Source organism: Tamandua tetradactyla, chromosome 8 (assembly GCF_023851605.1).
Source record: "Tamandua tetradactyla isolate mTamTet1 chromosome 8, mTamTet1.pri, whole genome shotgun sequence".
Lineage (NCBI taxonomy): Eukaryota > Metazoa > Chordata > Mammalia > Pilosa > Myrmecophagidae > Tamandua > Tamandua tetradactyla.
The window spans coordinates 54772643-54785472 of NC_135334.1; the positions used below are offsets into that span (position 1 = coordinate 54772643).

General features: G+C 35.0%; 1 protein-coding gene across 5 annotated transcripts in view; it reads left to right on the top strand.

The window, feature by feature from the left end:
- NOX4 (NADPH oxidase 4) overlaps positions 1-12830 on the top strand; it is a 171569-nt gene that overhangs the window by 77946 nt on the left and 80793 nt on the right. For all 5 annotated transcript variants that reach the window (XM_077113313.1, XM_077113314.1, XM_077113316.1 and 2 more), the window contains one exon: positions 9843-10059. In XM_077113313.1, coding sequence (XP_076969428.1) covers positions 9843-10059 — 217 coding nt within the window. The remainder of the gene's footprint in view (positions 1-9842; positions 10060-12830) is intronic.

Consider the following 12830-nt stretch of genomic DNA (forward strand, 5'->3'; position numbering starts at 1 on the left):
AAAACTGTTTCCTTTCCAGATGTGTTACTGGACTTTTCTTAACTATTTTTATTTAAAGAAGCCTTCAGGAGGACAAACATACTGCTATTGTCGTTTACAATTAAAAAGCAATTATGAGTGTCAAGGAGCGCCAATGTAAGAGCCTAACCCTGCTCCTTTGAGAGGCAGATGGGGGGAATGTTTTGTAAATGAGTTCTGGCACCTTAGTCTCTGCAGTCTTACCTTCGTCAACAGTCCCACTGACTTTAGACTGGGAGTATTGCGTGGGTGGTGATTAAATTTTTTTCCACTTAAATGAGAAGGAAATTATGTCATGGTTCTAGAAAACTTAGCAGGGAAAGTCTTACTCAAATGTATGAATCGCAATGGGAACACAAATAATAGTGGAAATAATTTCCTATGCCAGCTTTGCTGGGTTTCTCAGATCATATTTTATTTATTAAGGGCTAGCTGAATTATTCCCTTAAGCAAAGTTCTCTGCCGTTTTTGGACTACTCTTCTGGCAAGTTCATCATAGAGCATGATTTATATTCTACTTGAATCATCTTTTCTAGGGAATATGAAATGAGTGGTTTTATGATGTCTGTTTCTAAACTTATTATTTAAACCAGGGGAACAGAGTAGACAGCCTTTGTCAACAGTGGATTAATGAGCCAGAGATATGGTCAGCTTCTTAGGAGTTTAGGCTCAAGAGGTTAACCAGGGTTAGAAAAATATTTGTGAGGTTAGGCATATTGACTTGAAAGTATCCTCCTTCCATTGTGCCGAGGAGGAGGAAATTAAGTATATAGTATTAGGGGATGGAGGTACTTATGCAATATAATTAAAGTATTAAAAATGGCTGATTCCCAAGTGTCTTTTGTTTTTAGAAGGTGCCTTCACTCTATTTCTCCGTACTGACGTACTGACGGGGCAGTTGGAGAGGCTGGGTCTTCCTGTCGAAAAGAGACACCTTTTCTTAGATATTTAAATAGTTTTGGGTGGCGCTCAGGAAAAGGAAGACTTAGAGGATGTCTGTTAAGCCGATGCTATTGTAGCACTGAGGTGGAATAATTTGATTTTCTCTTTACTTTCTTTTCAGTTTTCCTTTCCTTGCCTCTAAATTTGCAGTGACAACAGTATTATCTGCTGTCTGAATTGTGCATTTTTGAGAATGAAAGGGGATACTATTAATAATTAAGCTGTGGCTGTAAGTCTTGACATATGGAAGCTGATGCACTGCTTTTAAGTAGGCCTTGAGCTAGAATCACAGTGTCCTTACCTCTGATGGGGACTCTACATGGGTATTTGGGCACCAGAGCCTTAAAATAATAAATACTATTGCTTTGCTAGCTTTAACCCAATACAGAGATTACAGTTGGGTGTTCATGATTGTGGCTAAACCTTTTGATTGCCTGTTCTGAATATTTCCTAGATGCCTAATTTCTGATGAGTTTGGCATTGTTATCAGTTTGTTGTCCATTATTCTTGCAACAGAACTCCTCTCTTTTATAGAGTCGGAGTTCTTAATTTGGAAACCTACTCCCTAGGAATGTTTCATTCAGGGGATCTGTGGCCTTTCTGAAATGCTAACAGACACACATGTACACACTTATTATATTTATCCAAGTCTATGCATGTATGCACATTTATACATACATATAAACACACACGCATACTTACAAACGTACACACACACAACACACACCCACATATATCTATTTATATGGGGGCACATATGTGCATTTTGTACAGGAAAGGGTACTCCAACTTTCATTAGACTCCACACATATGGGGTCCAAAAGAAGTTAAAAATGACTAAACCAAAGCCTCTTAAATCAAGCTTTTTCCCAGAAAGCTATAATATCGCATTTATGAATTTTGTTTCTCCTGCTTAAGTTTTATCTCAAGTTATCCCCCATGCAGTTTTATTCTCACATGAAAGCTGATGGGAGAACTTATCTGACAATATCACGTTAGAGCATAACAATGACACTATTCATAGTATGCCAAGATTTATGACAGGTTTTGTTTTAGCACTTTACATATATACATGTATGTATGTGTACATGTGTGTATAGACATATTAGTTTGTTTTTTTAATATAGCACAATGAGGTAAGAACTTTTATTACCCCGTTTTACAGATGGGGAAACGAGGCTAATGAGACAGATGACTGCACAAAGCCACCCAGTTAGTACCTGCTAGGGCTGGCATTGAACCCATGTGGTCTGGTCCTAGAGTCTAGAAGTTTCATCCTTACCCTTTCCTTGAATTATTTATACATGGTTTGGAAGGTGCCCTTGCCTATTAATGAAGTATCTTCACGTCATGGGTAAATCTAGAATTTCTTTTCAATTTCTCTGTATAAGTTGGTGAATGGTGAGTATATATGTGTGCATGTTTTAAATATGAAATTCAATTTTGTTACAAGTTACAAAGATTCCAAGGTTTTGAAGGTAAAATCTAGTGCTCCTAGAAAATTGGCTCAGAGGAAAATGCCTTCTTTTTAGTACTGCTGTATAACTGTTTTTTAAAATACATGACCTTGGTATATAAATAATATAATAATAAATGCAATAACTTAATAATAAATCTAATAATAAAATTATATTGGCATTTTAACTTCCAAAATTCTTTTCACAAAACTTGAAAATAGAAGTGAAAGAAGCTAGGTTCTAGACTGGAGCCAATAAAAATATAGTGAAAGAGATACTGCTATCGATGTTCTTATTGCCACAGTGTGTATTTATAAAGAGATTAGGTCAGATCAGAACAAAGAAAGTAGGAAGGAAAAGACAATATTCACTAGATAGAAAAAAATACCATAACTGTACAGGTTTCAAAAAGCAGTGCTTTTAAATAAAATTTTGCTACAAATGTCTCTAAATGTTAGATGACCTATTGAGTTTGTAGTCAATTGTGAAGGATGACTTTGATCACAGAATTCCTAGGTATGTAGGTGTGTAGATAGGTAGGTAGGTAGATGGATAGATAGATACAGCTGGACAGGCCTAAGTAACCATGCTGTTTTATTGTTTAGCTTAGTTTTGCTTTTCGATACATATTTGCTATTTTGACCTTAAATATAGTAAAAACAAACTGCCATATGTCCCAGATTGTGGTAGAGAGGAAATAGGATTGGTTGTTAGAAGAGGACAAGTATTGTAATCTTGAGGAAATCAGTTTCTATGGAAATTCCATATCTATAGAATGATAGAAGATATAATTATATCTCACAGACCTGTTAGTAGAGAAAGATTAGCTAACTTGCACGAACAAGAAACAGTAAATATACATTTTGGTTTTTATTACCTATATAATTCTCTCCATTTTATCAGATAACTTGCTAATATCTTGGCCAATGTAGTTAATTATGGAAATAAATTTTGCCTCATGACAAATATAACCCTACTCTAGAATCTCTACATCAGTGACCTGGAGCATTTTCATTTATTTCTTTCTCTTTCACTTTGTAAGAGGAATTTATGAGTGAAGCATTCCTAAACGCTCTTAATTTCTGCCAACAGAGTTGTTCACACCTTTTTAAATTTGTTCCAAGTCTCTGAGTGGCACTTGCCACTGCTGACAATACAGGTTAGGAGAAGGATTAAAATTACATAGAGACAGAGAATAAAAAGAAAAAAAAGAAATAATCAACATATATACCCCTTGAAATTGTCCAGGAGGAAATGATATTAACATAAACACCATCTGTCCTGAATTGTAAAATATTGTGCATTGTATAAAAATTAGTTAGTAAGAAGAATGTGGGAGGTTATAGTTGAAGTTGTAGTTGAATTGCTTAAAGGTCCAGTCTTTTTCTTCCCTCCGTTATGTATCTGTGAGTCCCAACATGAAAGAGAAAAAGAAATTAAAGCCGAGTGCCAAATCCTGGGTAAATTGTAGTCTTTATGAGGGCAGGAATTGTTCTTGACCATCTTTAGTCATGAACCCCATCATATGTCATCACTTAGTATTTATTTGATTAAACTGAAATGGATTAACTTTTATATAGAAATGTGTTGCCTTTCTAGGTCCTACCAATTTTCCCCAATTATCGAGCATTGTAGATAACAATAAAGAATAATCTGTGTATTTGCTTAAATATAACTTAAATTTCTAGTTTTGGCATTGTCTTTTATGTTTAGTATTATATAGGTAATAAGTTATTATGGCAATAGTATATTGGTTCCTATGCTAGATAAATCAGCTTTCAAATATGGCTATTTTGATTGCATTATAGACTGATGCATCTTTGTTTGGAGTTTTTGTGCACTTCTGTGGCTCAAAATTTATTTGAATCAAAGAGTATTTTCATATACCTGAATTCATTTATGCTGTAAGCCACATGCATTAATAGGTTTTTAATCTTCCTGTGAGTTTACTTTTTTCTCTGTTTTGGGAATAGAAATAGTGAGCTTCAGACCAAGGGATTTTTCGTGTAATTTTTAATCTTAATTTTTCTGTTGGGACCTCATTTATACGAGTGAGTGGTTCTCGCTGGAGGTGCAGAGTGAGAAAGCTGTAGGAAGGAAGAAAGAATAAATCTGCGTTTATTTTAAGAAATATTTTCAGTACGTTATTTGTTTTTCTGAAACATGAAATAATTCTTTCCCCCCACTACCATTTTAGTTAAGATTGAATGCTGAGGAAGGACTAATAATGGATAGCTTACATGTGTTTTCCTTCCCAAGAAGCAAAGCCCTTTCCTGTATGTGCTTGTGAAGTATGGAGTAATAGGCTCTCTGCTCTCTTTTTCAGCTGAGGAAAATTAGCAGAAATGAACTATTTTACTTCATACCCTTAGGGAAGGCATGAATCTTGATCCTAAGTTTTTAGACCTGGGTTTCAGTTTTGGCAGCTGTGTAAATGTCTGGGGCGAGAACCAACCACATAATTTGCGGGATTCAATGCAAAAATGAAAATGAATGAGATACTTGATAAAAATGATTATGTATTTCAAAACAGTGACAACAGAGCCTTGAACCAATTCCAGCAGCTTTCTCAGCACTTCACTGATGTTTAGATCACATGCTCACAATGTACGTCCCCTCTGTGCCACTTAATATTGTACCTTGGGCAAGGCCACCAGGAAGAGTGAGGCATACTTTTGCTCCTGTCAATCTGCAGGATAAGACTAGATTTAGGAATCAGAAGTAAGCACCCAGGAAAGATTGCAGAGGCAAACAAAGTGAGGATGGAGGAAAACTATGGTTTGGTGAGTACCCAGATGTCCAGGGCTTCCCTGAGTCATGCAGGATCCCTTGCTAGTGAAAACACTATTCTTCCAAATGCTCCTTGATAACTTGCCTGCTTAGGTTAGGCTTCGCTCAGGGTCAGGACAGTGCTGAGATGGGTGAAAAGGGGTGATGCAAGGTGCAGACTGACTTAGTGCTACCCTCCTGCAAGGGTAAATGTACTTACATGATTCATTTTATGAATGCCACTTGCTAAAATCTAGATGTTTTTTGAAGGTAGAACATGAGTTCAAAATCAACTCTGTTAAAACCAGAGATCTCCTCAATCATGTGTTTTAACAACAACACAAAAATTATTTAGACACTTCAAAAGTCATTTATTTATTCAATAAATAAACATTCATTGAAAACTTGCTAAATATTATGGGCTCTGAAAAAATAGTAGATAGTGACTAGGAAGGTGCACATTCTAGTAGATTCCACAGAAGGTAGAGTATGCCAATGGATTTTGAAATGTAAAATTTGGGTTTATTTTCTTGAATTGAGATTTTTTTTTTTGGTACTCAAAACAAAGTAAAAAGAGTTGTTAGAAACAAGCTGCTATATTTTTCTATGAAGAAAAGAAACATTTTGTGTGTGTTATAGAATACCAGGGAAAAAGTTTGTTCTTCATAGGAGATGAATGTTTTTTCTTCTCTTTAAATAAGGATTAAAATCGCTGCAAATGTAAAGGTCACACTGCATTTGGTAGAGATTTTTAACATGAAGTTATAATAGAGATGATTTTGTGATTGTCTTCTCAGCAAGTGTGGTGTTTTGTAAATTTACCTTTGCCATAGATACATTTTTACGATGTGTATGTTGTGACCTTGTAGGATTTAGTTCTGTGCTGTATCATTTTCTGACTTTGTTACAGCCAGGTAATTTTCTTAAAATGATGTTATGACTATAATGCCTCTTGAGGAAAAAAGGAAAGGAAGAAGGAAACCTATATTTTTGAAACACTGTTGAATGCACATCCTAAGATCCTTATGAGTGCGAACATAATAGTATGCACATCCATGCAATTTGAGACATCATAGAATCCTGTGTTTCTCATGGTAGGGGAATGCTAGACATTCCACAGATACTTCAAAATTTCTTCTTTAGGACATGATGCAATGTAACTTAAAAAATCAGTAATAAACATTCCCTACTCCCACATAGCCTCTGGGCATCCTCCCAGTATCATTGACATAACTTGACAGGAGTCTCTGTTTGCCATTCGCTAACATCTTTCTTCTTTCCTGTTTTTCACTTTCAAATTATTTATCACTTAATGATGAGAGATATAACAATATGTCAAGAATGTTCTGTTGACTCTCAGATGGACTTGCTATGCTAAAACAAATTATGTGAGCATTATTTTCTTTCAAAATCAGTTCACTAAAAATACATTGGAGATTACTCTGTGTAGGAAAATTACTGGATGGTTGGTGGGGTTTGCCAATGAGTATGGATGCATGAAGGGATATACAAATACATAACACATAGTCCCTTTGACTAATTTGGGAAGAAGCCACATGCCTTTTGTTCAACCTGTTCCTTCCTCTTGGAAAACCATTCACCTATTCTCTAATTTTTAGACTCTCCATACCCTTCATTTGCCCCCTTCTCCATGAAGCCCTTTCTAGAATTACCTAGTGAAAATTCATCACTTCTCCATATAGGTCATTGTACATCCATAAAGCATTTTATTATTTTGCTTCTTTGTTTTTATTGCTTTCCTGTCTGATTATACCCATTAGATCTATGTGGTGGCTATTTAATTTAAATTAATTGAAATGAAATAAAAATAAAATTCTGCTCTTCACCTGCATTAGCCACATTTTAGGTTCATAATAGTCACATGAGTGCAGTAAATACATTTTTATAATATTTTTAAATATATAATATGTATTTATAATATATTTTAAAATGTGTTTTTGTTATGAACTTGTGTTGAAGTTTAAACCAAGGATGAGCCTTCAATGTTCCTTCAGTGCTAAGTTAAAACCTTCTAGTGTCCTTCCTCAAGAGCTTTGCATTATCTTCACCACCTAATTATATCTAACGTGAGATTCCATACTTGATTTTTTTATGAATGACAATTTTAGTTTGCTATCCTCTGTCTTCAAACTTTTTTCTCTTACCTATGTTTCTTTAATGACAACAAGTATAATCTAAGACCAAGTAAAGAAGATTTTAATGAAGTTTTAAGACAAGATACCATTTGCCATTTAGCATGAGAGAGTAGTATGAAATAACAAAAAACTCTCAAACGGCTTTTTTTTTTTTTTATGTGCCACTTTATGTGCAACAATGTTTATTTGGGTTGGCCTGAAGAGATGTACAATATGATAATGACATTTAGCATTCTAAAGACCATCAGCATGGAAGGGTAATGTCCATCTGCATGCTGTATGACATTAGAGAAGGAATAAATTACATTTCTTTGCTTAATGTTAGGACCCTTCATTGTTAGCAACTCCCTTCCAACACACACATACACATACACACACACTCACATGCATACCCTCAATCTGACCTTATTTCCAGGCCTTTATTCATTTTGAACCCTTTTGATGATATCAATTTCTTTAACCAACTTATTTGATTTCCATGTTATAGAGTTTTAGAATAAGGGAGTTCAGGTTTCTAAATTCCACATTTTGACTACTCTTGAGCTAATCTCTTCCCTAATAAGCAAAAGCCTTAGACTTCTCATCTGTGTCATGGAAATGAAAACACATATCTTCTATTATTATTTGTTTTGAAGTTTAAATGATAAGTTGATATTTTAAAATATCCTGATATGATGCTCTCTTAATAAATAATCTTCTCCCTCCTCTATTATTTTCACAACCATGCTCTGAGGATCCAATGAACTAATGTGCTGTATAGTGAGAGCTGAAGGGTTCAAATGTTGACTCGGTACTTTTTCAGCAGTGTGACTTCAGCCGTGTTATTTAAACTTGATAAATCCCAGTTTCTTCATTTGTTAAGTGAAATAATAATTCTTACCTCATGCAACTTGTTGTGAGGGTCATGAGAAATGTGTGTAAAGTCCTCTCTGCTGGGCTTGTCTAAGTACTGCTAAGTTATTACTATGAGATAATCTATTTCAATTATTACTTGTGGTTTGGCTGATGTTCAGTTTTCCCATGCTATCTTCCAAAACGAGATTTTAAGTTTCTGGACGGTAGGGACCAGATTTCATTCCTTTTGAACTCTAGAGTACCACCACCTGGTAGGGTGCTAAGTGTGTTATACCAATGTTTGTGCAAAACCAATGGCTAGAAGAATAAATTTCGGAGATTTTTGACCTGCGTATCTATCAGTCATTATTCTTCAGTGGTCAATGAAAACCTCCCATGAACGTTGCGTAGTGTTGCCCGATACTTACATGCCCCGGCATGCCCTCTGGACTCACTGATGACTTTATGATGACCAGTTTGAAGGAAGTAAAATAGAAGAAAGAAACGGAACTGAACATAAGCAAAGGAGAAAAGAGCAGATTGATCAGATCGAATAGATGGTGTATTCTACCAAAACTGCCTTGGCCATTGCTTTCCTAATTTTCCTATACTGGATATATTTAATATCATTCATCTTTTAGTTTTTTGTTAATTTTAAACATTATCTTTGCGTTATCATTATAGCTTTGACACACTTAAAAATATACTTCTTAAGCTATACTTTAATTATTTAAGATCATGAAGGATAATTTTTAAATAACACATCCTTCGCCAACCAGGGGAAATTATTTTGGAAACAATTTTTATGTGCTTTAAAATAAAAATAAAACACATGGCAAAATTTTAATGCTTTTAATAACCTTTCTTTTTCTTCAACATTTGCTTAGGAAGCAATTATCTTTTTGATGTTATGCACCATCTATCATTTGATGCCCTCATCCCCGTGAGGCACATCTTCCTTAACCCTTTATTGGTAGAAAATAAAGGATGCAGAAAGTTGAGTGCTTTATCTTAGAATGTCACAAAACAAGAGCCAGGCAGAATAAAAATAAGGTTTTGCTGTTTTAGGCTGTCTTGTTTGATTTCGTTATTCTGAGACTGTTTATGGAGAAATGGAAAAGTAACAGGCTTAGGACCTGATTGCTGTGTGTAAATTGCTTTCAGACCATAGGGAAGCCAAACTTCTACTTCTTGTTGTTCTATATTTTAAGATTTCTTTGTTTAGATCAGTAAGTTCTGGTTTATCTGATCTTACTCAAATCAAATATGATCCCTGTACTTTTCCATTTTGGTTTAAAGGTACAGGAAAGCTACTCATCATTCTAGTGTTTGTTGAACTGAAAATTTGTATGTGATTGTACGAATGCCTAACAGATCTGAAGTAATGGCTATCAAGTTTAAGAATATTTGGAAAGATTGCACTTTTTCTTCTCTTCTGTGCATTTGTTTCAGGGGTCAAAAGTTTTGGTTTAGTCTTTGGTAAAAGTATTTGTTAAAAATTTTCAGATTTCTTAATTCTACTAAATAAGATGCCTAAAGAATAATTTTCAGATAAATGATGTATAAAACCAGCAAGAGAAACACATTTTTTAATTTTTTACTGTGTCCCCTCATTTCAATCTTCTTTTCATCCCCCGTGATTCTTTGTTTTTCTATTTAATTTTAGAGGGCTACTGAAGTATCAAACTAACTTAGATACTCACCCTCCTGGCTGCATCAATCTTAACTGGACTCGTTACCAGAATATTTCCTCAGTAGAGTATCTCTCAGAGCACTTTCATGAATCTGTCCCTGAAGGATTTTCAAAAGCAGATGTGCTTCCACGGGGTACGTTTGTGAAGATTTGCATGGAAGAGCCCAGGTTCCAAGCCAATTTTCCACAGGTTAGTTTAATTCAGCGTCTTAAATGACTCTACAAAGTTCTGTTCCCCTAATGGTTGATCAAAATTTCATTTAAATATGTTTTTGAAGCTGTATTAAGCAGTTGTCTTTGCAGAATATTAACAGTGTTTTTAAAATATTTATGTTTTAATTACATTAAAATTGGGCAGCAAAAAAAAGAGATACTGAATTAAGAACATAATTTTTCATATCAGGAAAAAGATACCAGAGTTTGTATTATGATAGCTCCACTGATACACAAAAGTAACTTTCAGACTTTATCTTTTCTAGCACTTTCTCTTTCCTATTATATCTTTCTCAGTCACTTTAAAGTCCCTAAGTCCTTGATTTTATTTTTCATGAAAACAACTAAGCAAACAAAAATAGGGAAATGTGGTTACCCAAAAGAGAATTTTGCCTTATGTGGTCAGTGCCACTTTTCTTTGTGCTTTCTCTCCCCTTGTTTTCTTTACTACTTAACATTCCATTTTCCTTTTGAATTTCCATTCTTACCTTGAATCCAATGTACTTGGCTTCTTCGCTGGTGTCTCATTAAAGCCAAAACCCTGTTTCCTAGTTTCTTTGGAAAAAACAGCTCACTTTGGTTGGCAGGTTGCAGAACAACAAGGTTCTGACTCAGAGTGAGGTGAAGTAAAACAAATCAATTGCAAACTGATAGTGTAATATAAAAACCTTTAAGCTTCTCTATAGTATCTCTAGAAAAGATTTTCTACCCTTTCCTTCCTATTTTTGCATCCCTGCAGAAATAGAGAAATGTCCTTACCCAGAAGATACACCCCTAGAGACATTGAAACACCATAATAGAAAATCTCTAGATCAGGTCTTGGAAAACTCCCTGAACTTAACTAATTTGTTTAAATAGAATTACAATTTTTTGTACTTGTAAAATGGATGCAATGATAAGAATTCGAGATTTGTTGTGCCAGCTTTCAATCGTTTATGTAAATGTGCTTTGAAAGCTAATAAAACATCCTATCAATGTATTATTATTTTTGTCAAATGATTTCATGGAAAATATTTTTAAAAGAAAAATTCTCAAAATAAAGTTATATGGAAAAAATTGTATGGACTATTTAAATGATTACAAATTTATATTTCGGGCCCCTGAATTACCTACTCAACATCACCCGGTAATGTCCCACAGGCTTTTCAAACATGTTTCTAAAACTGAATTCATGAATTTTCACCCTTCGCAGTAATCCCCATTCCAGTATATGGCACCAACGTTTTTACTCAGATCATATTTCTTAGGGTTATTCCTGATTCTCTTTTTCCTGTCTCATACATCCAAGCCATTAGCACATCTTTTAGCTCTGTCTTTGACATGTAGCATAGCCCCACCACTTCTTGTCACCGCCACTCACACTGTCCTGGTTTAAGTTTTCCTGTTTTCCCACCCAGACTTCTGGCAAGAGCTTACCACCTGGCCTGCCCTACTTCCAGTCTGTGGTCTCTGGATTTTAGTCTTCATAGAGTAGTAGGAGTTAGTCATTTATAATGCTAATCAGAATCTGAAAATCCCCTACTCAAAACTCTCCTATGCTTAGCTTCCTACTTAGAGTAAAATCCAAACTATTGAGACCTATACAGTCCCACTTGTCAATCTCTGTGATTTCATTCCTTACCACTCTCCCCTTTGCTTATTCTGCTGTTGCTACACCAGCCTCCTTGCTGGTTCAATGCACTCCTGCCTCAGGGCTTTTGTACTCCTGTTATCTATGTGCAAAAAACATATCCTCATATACTGGCGGGGAAATTTCCTTCCCTTCCATCAGACTGCTCTTCAGATAGCCTTCCTTGACCTCCCTGACCTCTGATGCCCTTTCTAAGTGATCACCCTTCCTGACCAGCCTGATTTCCTTCCTTATAGCAATGATCACAATCTGACCTTCTACCAGTATCTATATGATTTGTTTAATATTTCCCTTGGTAGTGTCTGAACATCATGATGGCAAAATTCTGTTTTTGTTTTCTGCTGTGTCCCCAGCACTTGAAATGGTGCTCTTCTTGAATGAATATTCAGGTGTGCGCCACAGCTTTATTTAGTGCTAAGGATCTTATGCTCATGAAGGATTTTCTAGGCCCACTGATGTAGATTGTCTACAAAGCAAATATGTTTAGAGCAAAGTGTGTACTTTAATGCAGAGACTTAAACCATTCATCAAAAGAGTACATTTTAAAATGTTTCAACAGCAACTTAGTACATATTCCATTATGGGCACCTGGCAGTTCAAAGGGAACAACCCAAGATATTGCCAACTATAGAAAATCTCTGCTTAATCACCATATGTTCCTTGCATACTTGTACAATAACGTTTGCCACCAGCAAGGTTGAGAATAAAATGTTCAATAATAAAATCAACAGTAAAAGAAATAATAATAGTTACATATATTATATATATTACATATCATGATATACAATTATACAATATATTATACTAAATATTGAAGTACTTTAGTATTAAAATATCATGATTACACAATATTATGGCTGACATTTGCTGAATATTGTCTGCCAGGCACTGTGCTAAAATGCACTATATACATGCTGTATTTTATGTATCTAGTTTAGTATGCACAATAACTCTTGGAAGAAAGTAATATCATTTTCAATTTTCTGTTGAGGAAATTGTAACTTAGACACCTAAAATATCTTAATCAAAGTCCCCAGACTAGTGAGTGACTCTGATAGTGTGCAAACCCAGGTCTCTGTTTAGGCTGCATACTTTCGGAAAAACTTCTTTCCCAGCCA